Here is a 16,975-nt window from a genome sequence, read left to right on the forward strand (position 1 = left end):
ACACTGCACAGTCTGATTTTGTTGTACCCAATACTGCCCAACTGCTGACATCTGAAAACTCAAGTTAGAACAGAGTGACCATGATGCCAGACGCATCATAGTAAGGAAACAATGGAACTAAGTTTCCAAGACTCTCCATGGAGAGGGCCCTAAAACATCCTGGAACAATGTCTTGCTCAAAGACAATGATTTTGATGTGGACAGTATGCAGCAGTTCTGTGGCTACCACTTACAGTCATGTTCCATTGATATACCATGTGGATGCCTCGAAATTGTGTCATACATCTATTTTTACAAGTATACCTCTGCTGTTTCACTGGCATATGCCACTTAGAAAAGACATGTCAGTGTTGAACTGACAGATATCACTTCTTATCAGTGTAACAGGAAGATGTTATTGCTAATGGCAAAATTAAATTCTGATATCTGACAGTCATGCTGTATGTAAGCTGGCATGTAGTGAGTCAGAGTAAATACAAGTATGTGGTCAAAATATTCACCAGAGTAATTTTGATATCTGGATAATCACCACTGACAGGTGCAACTTTTCACTGGTAGATGACATGAAAAATTGCTGTTTATGCTACAATGTGAATTGTGAACTAGGGAGCAGAGAGACTCCAAAACAAACTGCCTTAATCACAGTTCCATTGTACAAGTGGCTTATCAGTTCATTATGTCAAACAGTAGCAAACACTTGGCCCTGACAATGAGTCATGTTTCCTGCTAACTGAAACTGTTGTTTTATTCAGGTAAAACACAGTGTCTTCTTAGTGCATATTTAAAACCCACAACATTACTGGAAAAAAAAAGAAAGAAAGAAACAGGTGTTTGTGAATCTTTATTAAACTATATCCACATCTACTGTCCAGAATAAATTCATTCACAAATGAATTATACAAAATTAATTACAGTTGTATAAATGTAATGTCAGACTTTGGCTGATTGAAGCCAGATTTAGTTTTTACTATAATTTTAAACACCTTAATGGTATCTATTTTTGAATAGCATTTTTATCAAGCACCACCAGCAGCACCAAATATTTTTTCTCCATCAAACTTAGCTGATAATTAAGTAGATGTTTTTTGAATTTAGACATTTTGCCCAATTTGCTTGTAATAATGCAGTTTCTATACATCACATTTGGCTCCTGCTAACGAAAATAGCTTTAACTGGTTTAGGGACTTCCATGGTCAACATGTTCATCAGCTCTTCATGTAGAACAGAGGAACGCCATCTGTGATGGATCCTGGTGGTATATATATCAACCTGGGTGGGTGACAGGACAAAACTGGGCTCCTCTCAACACTCTGGAGGAATGGACTGTCCATATGATTAATGAAAACAGTCATACAAAAGCCCTGAGCCTTCCAGCAGTAGGTTGAATCTTGCTTCCTTTCCAGAGGACCAGAGGAAGGATGCAGCGATGGGCTGCTGTTGCTGTAGGGCTTGGGGGTGCACCTTAATGGCCGCCGAGTCTTCGCTCCTCTCCACTCATCCAGTCGAGTCCAATGAATGTCAGGCTCATGGTCATGAATATGAAACCCAGGGCTGTGAAACACGCAGCCTGAAAACCCAAAGAAGATATGTCAGTACAGAATCTCTGGCTGTTATGTTCACTTTCTTATAGATACTTCCATTGACAAAGGAGTTCTCTAACCCACCTGAATCTTTGGTCTGGAGGTCATGGGCTCCTGGTCAGTGGGGATAATGCGGATGTAGAACAGTCCAGGAAGGATGAAGATCAGACTGGGAGCAGTAGTTGCCCCTGGACACAAAGAGGACACACAATAAATCATTGCACTGTTAAACACAGTTTACCTGACAGAAAGCTGTTGGCTGCACTGAATAAAACTATAAAATGAACAGTCTGCTCTTTGTTGAAACTCCAGTGCTCTGTTTACTGTGTTTTGACAATACTGTTTCAGCTTAACAAGTGAAGAGCTAAACTCTTCAGCAATACACCATTACTCAAAATAAATGTTAACAAACTTTTAATAGGTGTTGCTGTGTAACTGACATTACTGAGTGCTGACTTTATGACTATATATATATACACACATATATATAGAAATAAAGTACTAAGTTGGGGCAGAACTCAACTTTACTGGGAGTTTGTTCTGCATGTGTGGTGCTGAGAAACTACATGCTTCTCCTGCTTTAGTGCCAACAGAAAGCAGACCTATCCCTGACCACCTGAAAGGACCCAGACCAGATCTGAACAATTACGAACGTGGCAGCAGATCAGAGAATATTTCAGTGTTATAAACCAACAATAGGATTTTGAAATAAATCCTTTTTTCACACATGAAGTTAGACCTCAGAGCTAAAGCTAAATCCTTTAATTCCTCAGATGATAGTTGACAGTTGACAGTATTTATCTGAATGTGAGTATTCAAACTAAGTCCAGACGTACATCAAACATTTTTTTCAGTTTTAGCTCTGGTTAAACTCCTGGCTGTCCAAACACACGCACTGGACCCTATTCCACCAACCTCCTCCAAGCCATATCACACATATCACACATGTGATAAATACTTAACCAGCTTTGGGAACATTTCCAACCACACTGAAATAGTCTCAGGTAACACCTCTGCTCAAAAAGCCTTTACTTGACCCTGCTCAAGATGAGAACTGTTGTTGTTCATTACTTCCATTCTTATCTAGGGTTATTGAAAGGCCAGTTTCCAAACCAGTCTGACTTTAAAAGCGTCCATCCTGCTAAAATAACTCTGTTGTTGGTGACAGACACCCTAAAGGCAGTTAGAGCTGCAGCTCAGTCCTTGGGACCTATTAGCAGCCTTTGACACAGTGAACCACAGAATCTCGCTGTCCGATATGGGAATCTCAGGCAAAGTGCTTTCTTAGTTTGAATCCTGTCTCCATCAATATGTCATGGCAAGAACAAACAGCATCTCACCCCCCTGCTGCACATAACTTTAGTAATGTCCCTCACTTGTAAGTCACTTTGGATAAAGGTGTCTGCTAAATGAGTAAATGAAAATTTAAAATATTAATTGTCTTGTACAACAAGAGTTAGTGGGGACATGTAGATGTTAAAAAGAAGTGGCTTGAGAATGGAGCCTTGGGGAACTCCACATCATTTTTATTTTTTTTGTTATTTTTATACTAATCAGTACAACCCTAACCCTAACCCAACATAAAAAAAGTTGATTCAGCCAGTTTTAGAACTAGAGTTTTTTCTACCTGTGCAGTAATGTGTTGTGATTAACCATGCTGAATGCTGCACTAAGAACTAATGATACAAAGACTGAATTTTGGAAAAACTTTCCACTAAACTTGAGTTCTGCTCCAACACTCTGCACTGCACATAATGCTGATACAGTTGTTCTCATTTGATATGAAAAATGGTTAATATTAAATAATCAAAATATTGTTTGAAAAAAAACATTACACATAATTAACCAATAGATAAATCATTCCAATAACTTAAAATGTCAACTCATCAGTTTAAAATGTGATGTAATTGTTCTTTTCATCCTTACAGGGTTTTATTAGAGTTCATTATAGAGCTACTGTATGTTTTTTTTTTTTTTTTTACAAATACCCCTTTTTGCTCAGGCTTTGCTTGTAAATATCCCACCAGTGATGCCGAAGATGTCTCGAATGTTGGGAACAAAGATGACCAACAGGTTGACAGCAAACAGCAGACACACAGCGATGGCAATATGACGGATCCAGTGGAAGGGCTTCCCTGGAAACAGCAGCTGCAGGAGGGCACGACGGATCTGACACAAACACAAGCAAAAGGGCACGTGATGCAGCTCAGGTGTCAGACCAGTGTATAAAACACCACTGTAATACATTTGAACTAAGTCAGAGGCAGCTGAGCAACAAATGGGGGGGCAATGTGTTTCCATTGAAAATCACCAGATGAGAGCAGTATTTGTTAAACGTTACTGCTTTCATATTAAAAGCCATCATATACACCTACATCTACAGTAAGTAGATGTTTTTTTTTTTCTTAATAAAACTTTACTTCTGTATTTCATTTAGTGGCATCAGAGGGACATGTGTATGACATGTTCTTACAGGAAACAAGACCACAGGTACAGTCAGAGTGACAGCCACCAGGACAGCCAGCCGAACACACAGGATCAGAGTATCCAGGAGGTCCACCTTGCTGTAGGTATGGAGAAGCTCTGCTTCAGTGTTCTCTGCACACACATACATACACAAATATAATATAGAATCTGTGACATCTGTGTCATTAAACTGAGCAATGTTTTTTGTAGATGACTTAAAGAGATGTTGCTCTCACCGTAGAAGGTCAGATAGCCAAATATGGCAGTGAAGAAGTACATGAGAAACATGCCCAGGATAGAAACATTGCCAATATTCTGCATTCTTCTCTTGGTTGGGCTTTAGGGAAACAAGATGGCAGATGTTTTAGCAATATAGTACATGAGGTGAAGAGAGAGAAGCATGGATATTGTTATACTTTACTTTCACACCCCCTTATATCATCATAGTGCCAAAATGTGAAAATGTGCATCCATTGCAAACAATAAAGTTGCTTAGAAAATCTGGTAAACTGTTGTTCTGTTTCCAACTTGCCTGATCTGATTGCTTTTTAGCAACGTTGCCATTTATAGCTTATAGTTAGGGTTGGCTCAGGCTTGAACCATCCCTTAGTTATGCTGCTATAGACCTAGACTGTTGGGAGATCTCCCATGACACAATGAGCTTCTCTTATCTCTCTCTCCATCAGTATGGATTCATATCCCATATTACATGTTACTAACTCAGTATCTTCCTCTTTCCTGTAGTACTGTGATCTTCCGTCTCTCTCTCCTCTTCTGTCTCTTTCTGCAGGTATTTCTGCCTCTGGAGCTGTAGAGTCTGATCTGTGATGACAAGTCTCCTGCTGCTCCTACAACTCCACTCAACACCTGCTGCTAGAATTAGAAATTACTTGTACTGTTATTAGTTGTATTGCTGTGTTAGCAGTTAATACTTTAATTATCACTACTATCATTACTACTGCTGTATTACTGGTATCACCTTAAATTTTTTACATGGAACCCATGTTATGCTATGTTCTTTCTCAAACGAACCGGTCGAGGCAGATGGCCACCCACCCTGAGTCTGCTCAAGGTTACTGCCTCTTAAAAAGAGGTTTTTCCTTGCCACTGTCATGACATTTTTAGGTTTCATTTGCCATCGCAAAGTTCCGCCTATAAACTGCAAGAAAGGGTATGTGCCAAAGAGTATGTCATAGTCAAGAATTTGTTTTCACCTCTTGGATATATGCTGTGGAAATGAATGATGTGTACTGTATGTAAGAATCTAATAATACAGGCATCTTACTTGCTCAGTTCAGTGTAGATGGGAAGCACTTCAGGGTGACATACAAAAGCAAATGCCAGGATGGGGATGGTATATGCCGTCTGCAAATCAAGTGACAGAGGAGCTTGGTTGTTTTCCAGGAAGAAGCCATGTGCCCTGTGTTATTTCTTCCCCACCCAAGTTGGATGAAGACCCACCCCTACCCTGTCTCTGATTGGCTCTGAACCTGAAATTTTCTTCTGACCCTAACCATCTCACAACTTCTCATATCTAAACCTAACCAACCAAGCCAATCAGAGGCATGGTAGGGTGGGTCATTGCCCACCTGGTGTGAAAAAAAAATGTATGTCCTGTGTAATATGATGCACCAACAAATAGTGTCTGACCATACAGGTGTTCAGAGCACACTGCAGTCCTCGGATCTCATCATAAATGAACAGTTCAAATGCAACTTGTAATTTTTCTGCTTGAAATTCAAGGAGTTCATCTCTGACCTCTTGATTGATGGTGAAGAGTTTGGCGGTGCATGTGTCCTCTGGGACAGCTGTGCTCACAGAGTAGTTACCAAACACTTCCAGCGGGCAAGCGATGTTAAATCTTTTGTAGATGACCTGATGTGACAGAGAAAAAGAGTTTGAGGAAGTACAACAAATGCTGCTGCCTTGTAGTAACAGAACAACATATCTTTTGGTGTTTCTGGGAGTTTTCCCAAAACATATGTTGTTTTGTTGGTATCTTAACTCTTCTCTACGTTGTCTCTATATCTAGGTAACTGATATATTGAGCACCTAGCAACTACTGCATACCTCCCCAAAAGAGTCAAACAGCTCAATGCATCCACCTGTGAGGGTAACTCATCCCTGTCAAATTGGCTAAAGCCAGAGGGATTCAACCTGGAGATATTAAGAAGAATAAGGTGAAAGCGACAAAGAGACTGTTCTAGTTTTCATCGGAACTGCGCAATTTTTCTACAAACATAAATGTACTCCATCAGAATTTAATTTTGAAGATTACACAGACACAGTTTCCTTTAAGACATAGTGTTGGTGGATGTGTTCACTACCAGTTTCCTTTCTAGACATCCAACACGCAAAGAGCAACATAAGCATTCATTGGGAAGCATGTTTTTGTCCACCTGATGAATTTACAGTAATCCCTCTCTTTTAGCTCTGTTACTGGTCTCTACCAACCCCTGAGAAAAATGTATGTTTCTTTAGCTGCTAAATGCTCCACTATGTTCACCAGCTGGTCACTAAGTGTGTCTTGAGCAGGTAGTGGGCAGTGGTTTGTCAAAGGCTTTTCTCTGAAAACAGTGGCTGATAAGAGAGTTGCTGAAAGGTGCTGTCATTTCAGTGGAACTGAAGGGAACTGCAGAGTTGTTGATAATTCTGCCTTTGACATTACATACAGTTATTTAATCATTTGTTTATATAAAACATTGATATTGTTCATATGTGGATGTAAATATGAATTTTTACAGCTAATTCCAAATGTTGTTTTTGTGTTGTGTCGTGAGGACAAATTATTATTTTGATTTTTTACTTTTCGTGAATGGAAACTTTACAATTTCATTTAAGTGTCATAACCACTGGATACTTTAATGCAATTGAACCATAAAAAGTACATGGTCAGCAATGACAAGAAGCATGTTATTTCTTTCCCTTTGCTCTTAATAACCATCTCTGGGTTTACACAGGTGTTTAGTTGTGATCAAGTGAATAAGAAGTGTCCTAGTTATTGTAAAAAACTAAAGACTGCTGGAATAGGTAGTCTGTCACTAGGCCAGACAAATGCCTGTCTGTCTGTAAAAGCTCACCTGGCTTTTACTGAATACTGATACTGAACGTTATCAATAAAATGTTCACAGACATATCCACACATTGTGACTACAGACATTATTAAACTTTACAGCACTTGTTAGGGTCAGAGGGGATCCTAGTTTTATAGGACTCTAGAAGCAGGCTCTGGTGTGACAGTCACACCATCCACAACCCAATATCACCCAGCAACAACGCTGTCATTCATAAATGTAGCACCTCATTCATTCAAACAGCCTTTGCCTCTGAATGTAATCCAGGCAGCCATGGTGTTGCCACCACAACATAATGGAAAAAACTGTTTAGTAGCATCATAATGTACTTCCTATGAGAGAGAGTTGAATACTGTCACAGTCACAGTAAGTTAGAAATAACAAAAAAACATTTCTCCAGCACCACCTGTGCCATGACAACAGCAGTTATGTGTGACAAGCCACAGACTCACCGCAGACAGGAAGAAGACCATGCAGGAGAGAGAGAATCCACTGGTGTAACCAAGATACCCTGCAGAGTAGAAGAAAACGACCCTTAGACACACATCAGAATAAAAACTCCATAAATGCACTATTACTGCAGTGGCCTTTTTGCACACAAACCATGAAAAGTGTAACTCTGAGAAGTTGTTGAGTGGAAGTGACATACCCAGGTGTTTCATCATGGCCAGCGGGAGGATGATGCAGACAGTGACGATAATGATGAGGTAATTTCCATTCATGAACCAGTTGCTAGATGCAGATCACAAGGCATCACCCACAGGTAAAGCGTTCTCAGAAAAAGTATAGAACTGTTTTTCCAAATTATAATTTAGAACAAAAGATAGGTCCAAAGTACAAAAGTTTGTTTTCAGTTCATTCCAGGGACAGGAAGTCAAGTGTATGCTTGTGATATATTTGCTTTTGTCCAGCCCATACACACAGACAAGAGCTGCTACTTGCCTGTGTCTACTGTAGTTGCTTAGAAAAAACTACAAGATTACATCAGTGAGCCACACTGTTGGATGACATGTTCCCTCAGTCCACTGTAGTTTATTTTGACTGACTGAGTTTGCATGTTCTCTCTGTGCCTGTGTGGGTTCTCTCCAGGTACTCCAGCTTCCTCCCACAGTTCAAACACATGCAGCTTAGGTTTATTGGTAACTCTAACTCTGGTTGTTTCTCTTCATGTGTCAGCCCTGCAATAGACTGGTAAAATGTTCTGTTGCCCAGTGTAAGCTCCAGCCCCCACAAAGGATAGGTGGTATAGATAATGGATAGATGGAAATAGTCCCAAATGAATGCACTACTTCCTCAGCTTAGTAGCCTTTAAAAAGAAATGAAACTATGCATTTGTGAGGTGTTTTTTTTATTATTTGTGTCTTCAGCAAGAACCAATGGGCTTGGAGCTGAGAGCTACAGACAGAATAGAGAAGTCAGAAAATGTTGAGGGACAGACTAACAACTGGCCTCTAGCTTGGACCTCTGAATCTCCGTAATGATACTGATATCAAATTCTATACATTTTCTTGATTTCAAAGTTGTCCGCAGTACTCACTCAGAGCTAGATGTCTGGCCAAGAAAGGCTTGGATGACCAGTGGTAACTCATATTTCACAATGAACAGGTAGCTGGACATGGCTGCAGGAGAGAAAAATATAGACAGACAAACTGTTGAATAAAATACATAAGCCACATGTGTTTACATTTTCCCTCAAAACACTGATGTTCTAGCACATTTGGTTCCTGTGGCAAAATGTATCACCACCAACTCCACTTATATGACATAAATGTTTGAAATATAACACCTATTTGCTAGTGTCTTACCTCCAATGTTATGTAATGTTATTATGACAGCTGCTAGAATTTTCCCTGGGTGACCAAAAGCTCTGAGCCCCAACTGCTCATAGGCACGAATACCTGAAGAGACCAAGAGCAAAGAGAAAACAACCATCTTAGCAAACATGTTTAGTAGCTTAACTGGCCTTACCTAGAGCGGATGTGGGGGGGGGGGTGATATTTTGTATTATAGAATTTTATATTGTGATATGCGAGCACTGGGGCTGATCAGTGTTTTCTAACAATATTTTCTAAACGTAATGAAGCCTTACCCACAACTCCAGCACTGCGTAGCAGCAGATGGATGGAATAACAGGACAGACAAGCGATGCATGTCAACAAGATCCTGTAAAATACAACACGTATGGTAGGTATTGTATGGTATGTTATTACTGTCACTTCTTATATGTAGATTAGTTTCAGTACTGTACTACACAACTTTAAAGCTTTGAATTGTGATTATCACTGGAGAGATGTGGGTTTTAGGATGCCAGGTAAAAGAGGCGTTTCAGTGGTCCAGCCAACGTGACACAAGCGTTGCACTTTTTATTTTTTATTTTATTTGACTGAAGAGTCTGTAAAGCCCTCCTTCACTTCCCCTCAGTACACCATACATCACCTGAAAGGGGTCCCACTTTCTCAAGTCTGTCTTAAAGCAACACTCAGGAGCCCATGAAAAGACTGCAACAGGTTTTTCTATTGTAATCATTCCTCCTTTTCATTTCTGTAGTTCAGCAAGTAAAGACTGCTGAGGTGAACACAAAGAGAGGTGACAAACATTTCATATTAGCTTCATCTAAACTGTGGAATGTGTTTCTTTTGTCCTCCATCACTTACACTGAAAGTACAGTAAGAAATGATCTCTTAATGGCCACTGGGAGCAAGAGGAATGGTAACTGCAAGCACAACCTGTTTAATGTTCATGTGGGCACCTGAATATTGTTTAACGTCATTAAGACTTGAAAAAATGCAAACCTATCCTCTAAAGAGTGAAGGTGCAGGGTCTGAGGGCAGTAGAAGATTTAAACTGAACATGCTTGTCCTCACCTGTTAACACAAATACTATACAATGATACATGGTGACAGAGCAGTTTGTCTAACTGTCCAAGAATTGTAGTTACTTTGTTTCAACAGTTAATGTCAGTGTTTTCACTGAATTACTGCAATATGTGATCATCAGGTGAGTTCATTACTGCCTTCAGTCACACTACACACAAACTACCTACATTGCTCTTGTCTGGTTTAGAAATAGTTTGGAACACAACAGAAACTAAATGTTTGTGAATATCAACAGATGCTGACTCTCTCAAACACACAATCAACTTTGGGTGTTATGCATGGCTTTAATGAGGTTCAGTCTCACAGAAGTCAGAGATTATACTGAGGGGAAGTGAATGAGAGCTGAGGGCTTGTCAAGCCACTACTGAGCTGCACTGCCCACTATAAACTATTGTACATCAGTTAGCCCTTTAATGGAGAGTTCAGTCGATTCTTACATGACATGATGATTCAATTGCACATCACAGTTTTTGTTGAGTCAAAATCACAGTATAAACATGTTGACATGACTAGTGGGCAAATTTGAAGCAAGAGCTTGGTTTCACTACTTCACTGATACTATCCTTTAACATTTGGTAACATTTTCTTTCTCCATTTCTATGACTTATCATATGTCATAAGCACATGTGGTGTAAGCAGTAAGTGTTGTGTAATATTTACCCTGTCTCCTCTTCCTGTGTCTGTTTGTCTACTGTCTGTCGTTTTCAGGGAACCACTGAGGTACAGAACATGTGTGTGTGGACATGTGTGTGGAGACGTGTGTACCACAACCAGCTGTACTCTCTGCAACACACTTTGTACATCTCTGGCACTCACAGGAAAAGGATGATGCCGGTGTTGGACATGGCATATGACAGACCCAGAATGCCACTGCCCATGATGGCGTTGCTTAGATTGAAGACAGACATCCCAAAGGAGGTTTTACCCTCAAACTGAAAAAGATATAAGACTATGATATTAACTTATCTCATGTTAGGCTGCATATTGTGACATTTAATCACAGTTCACATAACTTTAGTTTTCAAGATAATGTTATAGCTTTCAGCATCTCACAAATCATACATACATGTCCACATCCCTTCAACATACTTTGATGTGCAACTATTTTATATGAATATTTCTGTTTTTTGATGGTAAACAATCCTGCCTCAATTATGTTCATTCATTATCTTCATGATCAAAAATTTACCCCTGCAATACATGTATGTGTTAGGTATACATAATTAATATTAGAAAGCAAAACAAAACACTTGGTTTATGTGGGGTAAAGACTGCGATAATGATAAATATGATGATAAAATAAAGAGGCCTGACTGTCACCTGGTGGCCAGGTGTATTGGCATGACATGGACATATGGAGCAGCAGCAGGCTGCATGGCCTCTGCCCCTCCCACACTCACATCTGTGAACTGAGGTCTCTTTGATCCATCACTGTTCTGCTGGAATTTTTCTTTCTCTGGTGGGACTCTGCAAAATCCATCACAAATAAAAAAGAAACACTTACTCAACTTGCTTGATTTACTATGAATTCATAGCAAGTCAATATAGTAGTCAAAAAGAGGAAACATACCCTCCCTCCACAGACACAGCAGCGTCATGGTGGTGATTACCATTTGATAGCTTCTGCAGTTCCATACTTATAACTGGTTCAGTAGGCTGAGGTATTTCTTCAGATAGATGGAATTTTTCAAAAGAATGAAAAGGTATTGAAAGGTGAAATCTGAAAGAAGAAAAAACAAAACACAAACACCTGAAAACCATCTCATGGAAAAAGTCTGCATATTTAATCATTTTATACTGACTGTAGGACAGTGACACCATCAAAATGTAAACTAGCCAGTGGTTTTAATGTTGTGGCACTATTTTAGGAGACACTCCCAGATGATAACACTATACTAACACTATACAGAGTACATACACGTACGTACTACATGAGCATTAAAAAAAAAAAAAAAAAAAAAAAAAAAAAAAAAAAAAAAAAAAAAAAAAATTCAATGTGGCTAGATATGTAGTCAAAAACTTGTTTGTCTCAATAAATATGTGTTTTCTAAAATGACACATTTACACCTATTTGTTCTCTTGGTTATGACTTATGACTGAGTAATATACAATGATTTTTAGCCTCTTATATGGTACAATCCCCATTTTGGAGCACTGCTCCTATGGCTCCTCTCAGAGGGTAGAGACAAACCATCCATATAGTCATTCAGGTTGGGGGACTTGTTGTCATTTGTTTCACACAAACAAATTTTAAAAATGCTAATGCTAACATTGGTCTGTTTCTCCTGTATGTGTAAATAGATCACGTTTGTTAATAATGTTTTTGTCATGTCACTGTCAACCCAAGTGAGTGTTGGGTTTAAAAAAATAAATCAGTTGCTGCAGCTTTAAAGCTGCTACCTGTAAGTTAAGCTACAGTGAGCATCCATTGGAAAAGTGATGAGATGGGCCAGCTCGGCTGGAGTTAGCTGGTTAACATGCTTCAACTTCAGTAAGGTAAGAAGTGATAAAACTAGAAGCAAAACATTACAGTTGTTTTCTACTGATGGGTGAGTAAAGGAATAAAGTTTGATGCTGAACTCACAACATTTCCTTTACACAACTTACAAATAGCTCCTTTAAGGAATTTAAGTTAAGGAGTGCAAAACTGTTTGGAGTGAGTGAGATACAGTTTTCTATCTCTCTTACCTTGAAGGTGTCTGATAGTTGTATTGATGGTGCTTCTGGTTAAGAGAAAATACCAAAGCTATGCTCAATGATGTAAAACTCTGATCTATAAACAAGCAGAGGCACACTGTAACTGTAATGAATTTCCTAATACTTCACTGTCTATACTCTCCATGTCTTACCCCCGTATTTCTGATTTATTACACAGCATTCAGTGAAAGAAGGAGAGAGAAAGTGAATTACACAAGCAGTTCAGATGGTACACTCATGCCCATGTCATCAGTATCAAAGTACACATGTGAGCCCACTGAGCTACAAACACACCCCTCTACACGTGTCTGTGTTTGGTTTAAATGTACCAGTGAAAGAGTCAGACAACAAGCACTGCAGTATTGATCCACTGACACTTCAGGTCAAACACTATGACACATTCCGTTAAGATTTGATTACACTTGGTATCACCTTGTAATGTTTGTTCTATTAAAAATTGGCCCAAACATTTCATGGCAAACAATTAGTCAGTTATGTAACGTAGTATGGAATCAGCTTATGGAGAAAGCAACTTTTGAATTTGGTATCTATTCAGCTGTACTTTTCAGCATTTTTGCAAAAGTTATAAAAATGACAAATAGAAACTTTGCCAGATAGATTTCCTATTCAGCTAAATGAGCAGTTGAATAGTTATGTAATGGGCTTGACCTGTAATATATCAAAGTTTAATTTTGTATTAATGGACCAAACCCCACTAAAGAACAACACAGTTGAAGTTACGCCAAGTCTGGACAGTTCCAGTTGTGGACATCTTTTCCCTGTAGGCCTTAGAAATGACAGACAGAGTGATAACAGCTGAGAATGACCTCCCTGCTCAAACATGACTGAGCTGGATCCTCAGACTTTGATATGTGTACAGTAGTTGTCACATGGACTCTATTTGTAAATACTGTCCCCATGCATCAGGCAGCCTGGTTTCACCAAATGGTGTAGGAATAACAAAACAATTTCTTTAAGTTATTTCATCTGTTATATATCTGTAGCTACACCTCTTTTGGTTTTCATATGTCATTTCATGCCACATCATTTATTAAACACTTACATATACCTGGCCACAGTTTCACAACATAAGCACACAGCAACAAAAAATGCAATAATTTATTGATGACAATCATTCCCCCACCAAACAATGTAGTTTATAGTGAAATTAAGCAGAATGGTTGCCAAGCAACAGACAGATGCAGTGGAGAGATTGGTTTGATTATTAATAATAGTGCAAATACTGAAGTAGTGTTTTGTTATGCAAGCACTCCTATGCTAGCACTCATCTCTGATGGGACAGGTGTGTACTTTACCACAGCTTTGAATGAGGCTGAACCAGTCATAATCAAGGATCTAAACTATTCGCTTTATATACTGAGTTAAATGACACGCAAAAAGCTTAAAATAGCCATGCCACAAGAAATGGCCTTGAGGGTGACGAGCTATTTATATCCCACGATATCACATGACACACAGTTTACATTTTCATGGTCTCATGCATTTTATTGGCATTACTAAATATATTCATGTTTCGCAGAGAGAACTCAAACTAAGTTAGATTTCAATGAAAACATTTATTATGATGTTGTCATGCAGTTCAGGTGGTGGCAGAGCAACATGAACATTTAAACCCTTACATACTAGACTTTACACTGGAATAGGTTAACTGAGGTTTTGTGTATTGAAAAGCACCATTTATAAGAATGTAACTTGAAGAGTGGAATTGTAAGTTAGCCATATAAACTGGACACCATCCACCAATACTGGGGTCTGGGTTTTTCAGATCAGGGTCAAGTTCTGTTTGTTAATTCAAAGGTTATTTGTCACAAAGCAGAGGTCTAATGATACTGCTATTACTACTTAAAAGTATGATGCTGATTCAGCATGTTAGAATGACACTATTTAGCCTGACTGGGGCAATAAAATCCCTAACTCCCATCATAACTGATTGGATTCAATTTTTGATTGCATTTGATGCTTTTCTAATGTTTAGCAGATATCACACATGATTATCACACCTGATCAAATAGTTCTGTGAACCTGGTTTTTAAATTAGGTGAACACATTAGACCATTTAAGACAATATACAATTTTAAATGGCAATTATTAAAATTAGAGAAAATATTCTGTGAGGGTAGAGTATATTAAAGTCAAAGTCAAACAATTCCCTGTGACTACCTGCTCGCTGGCACTGTCTGACTTGTTGTGATGCAGGTATACCCACCCATCCTGTGCACCAATCAGGCTCGAGAGTTTCATTTACATCTGTAAACAGAAACCTCTGCGTCTGTGCTGCTGTAACGTGTGTGTTCTGTAGCAAAGAATTAAATGTTCAAGCATTATTAATGCAAGAACAACCAGGCCTTAACTTTATAATACACAGTATAGAACTTAAATGTCCATGTGGGTTTAACCCAATCTGGCCAGCTGGTATAAAACATTCAAAACAAAGTTAAAGTTATAGTTTAATATTTAGGGGAACACCTTTACTTTCTTTCCAACAGTTGACAAGCACAGAGCTTGAGTCAGGACAAGGTTAGCCTAGCTAAGAAGTGTGGTCCTGTCCACAGTTCAACAATACACCTACCAACAACCCTAAAGCTCACTAATTAACATGCTGTATTTTTTACATATCTGTTTGTCAGTCTTTATGCAAACTAGACCAACAATATAATGACTCTGGCTCCATATACAGACAATAGATTTGTATTCATGTGAATATCACATTCTGAAAGACAAAGTGAATATTTGTATTTTCTCAAATAATGAACTATTTCCTTCTGGAAATTCCCTCAAGTTTATGATTCCCTATGGTCGTCTTCATAATCCTACAGAAAGAGCTGTGACTCTTTCACTAAATTTTACTACACAGAAAATACAGACACAGATTCTGTTTTCACTTGAATGGAACAATATAAAGAGTCTGCTACACGGTGAGGTTAGAGGAAGCATATAGTATAGTGTACAATATGTGCTTGATTGAGGCCCTGCCCTACTTTCCAAGGTAGGAATGTATAGATTTACATTTTATGTAAAATGAGCAGCACATCAGCCTCTGTCTGAGGCCCACAGTATGACAAACATCAGCTGAGCTTCATATTTACCTTTGTTTTGTTGTTGTTATTTTGGTAAGCGTTTTCACTTATTTCTTCCCCCACAAACATCAGAAAAATATGTCTACATCAAGACTTAGGGATATAAAATATCACTGCCACACAAAAACTCTTAATACTGGCTTCTGACTTTGTTAACAAAGTCAAACTGACATTAAAATAAATAGCCTTTAAAAAGAAAATAATTAGTAATAAAACATATACAGTTATTAGACATGAAAATCCCTTGAAATGATATCAGTCATACTCAGTGTTCACACTCATTTATACTAAGTTACTTAATGTAAATTTATAGCAAAAACCTTAATAAATAAATAAAATCAAAATGAGAAAATAATCTAATAAAAGGACTGCCAAGACCTGGTTGCCAGGAACTGATTACATCTGGAGCACAGCTGCATAACCTGTGTACTAGAACTAGTTTAATGAGTCTAATGAGCCTTTCAAAATCAAAGCCTCTGAGCACTGGTTGGTGTCCATAACAAAGCTCTGCTCCCATGGTCTTTCACTCTTCCTAAGCAGACGTTTTGAGTGGTCAAACCACGTGGCAGCACAGTTGCTCCAACTCATCCAGGATAATGGAGTGACTTACCTCCAGAAACTGACCCAGCTGATTCTCTGAAGCAGAGGGAAAACCTTCACGGTGAAGTCCTGGGATCAGAGGTGCAGTTTGGGCTGGGAAGATGGTAACACTGGACAGTTTTTGGAACTCAGCAGAGAAGCACAGACTGTCCCAGTAAGAGGTTGGGGAGAGGGGAGTAAATGTGGGAGCAGGCAGTGAGGAGGAAGGGCTGCTGAAAATCAGGGTTTCAAGTTTCTTGTGATGTCACATGTAGAGGCACTCCTCTTCCTTCCAAAAAGAGAAAAAACAGGCTCTGGTGATGGATTGTTATGTGGTGAGTTCACTGGGCTTCTATGGCCTGCTCATACACACAGGGCCTATTGAATTGTTTCCATGTTTTAGCTCTTTTCCCACTCCCTACCTGTGATTTGTGGTAATAGTGGAAATATGGTGAGGTGTTCAGCACAAGGTTGCATAAGAAACTGGCTGCTTCTGGGCAGCACTGCATCACAAGCAAACTGGAAAAAGCTAGCTCTGTTAGATCAATGTGGAAAAGTTCCACAGAATGGTAAATATATAAACCACAGTTCCCCAGGATCCCCCA

General features: G+C 38.9%; 1 protein-coding gene across 3 annotated transcripts; it reads right to left on the reverse strand.

Moving 5' to 3' along the window:
* Positions 1–828: 828 nt before the first annotated feature.
* LOC108900506 (sodium-coupled neutral amino acid transporter 3) lies at positions 829–16,797 on the reverse strand. Of its 3 annotated transcripts, XM_018701594.2 has the most exons (17): positions 16,402–16,797; positions 12,685–12,769; positions 11,567–11,716; positions 11,397–11,463; positions 10,813–10,928; positions 9,210–9,283; positions 8,926–9,018; positions 8,658–8,739; positions 7,770–7,852; positions 7,573–7,631; positions 5,805–5,921; positions 5,332–5,411; positions 4,283–4,383; positions 4,054–4,178; positions 3,605–3,749; positions 1,665–1,768; positions 829–1,567 (listed from the first exon to the last, which is right to left on the reverse strand). In XM_018701594.2, exons 3-17 carry the CDS (start codon positions 11,629–11,631, stop codon positions 1,463–1,465), a joined length of 1,416 nt encoding a protein of 471 aa, XP_018557110.1. In that variant the 5' UTR covers positions 11,632–11,716; positions 12,685–12,769; positions 16,402–16,797; the 3' UTR covers positions 829–1,462. The 3 variants fall into 3 exon arrangements, with proteins under 3 accessions (XP_018557110.1, XP_018557109.1, XP_050926960.1); XM_018701593.2 differs by lacking the exon at positions 12,685–12,769; XM_051071003.1 differs by lacking the exon at positions 16,402–16,797 and having other exon boundaries at positions 12,685–12,896.
* Positions 16,798–16,975: the final 178 nt, after the last annotated feature.

The sequence above is a fragment of the Lates calcarifer genome, linkage group LG6 (assembly GCF_001640805.2).
Source record: "Lates calcarifer isolate ASB-BC8 linkage group LG6, TLL_Latcal_v3, whole genome shotgun sequence".
Classification (NCBI taxonomy): Eukaryota; Metazoa; Chordata; class Actinopteri; family Centropomidae; genus Lates; species Lates calcarifer.

Excerpts from the sequence above, each read along its gene's own strand:
- LOC108900506 (XM_018701593.2), bottom strand. The coding sequence starts at position 11,631 with ATGGAACTGCAGAAGCTATCAAATGGTAATCACCACCATGACGCTGCT. Across the intron at positions 11,464-11,566 it reads GCTGTGTCTGTGGAGGGAGG|AGTCCCACCAGAGAAAGAAA; the intron begins GTATGTTTCCTC and ends TGGATTTTGCAG. Across the intron at positions 5,412-5,804 it reads TCTTCACCATCAATCAAGAG|ACGGCATATACCATCCCCAT; the intron begins GTCAGAGATGAA and ends CTTGATTTGCAG.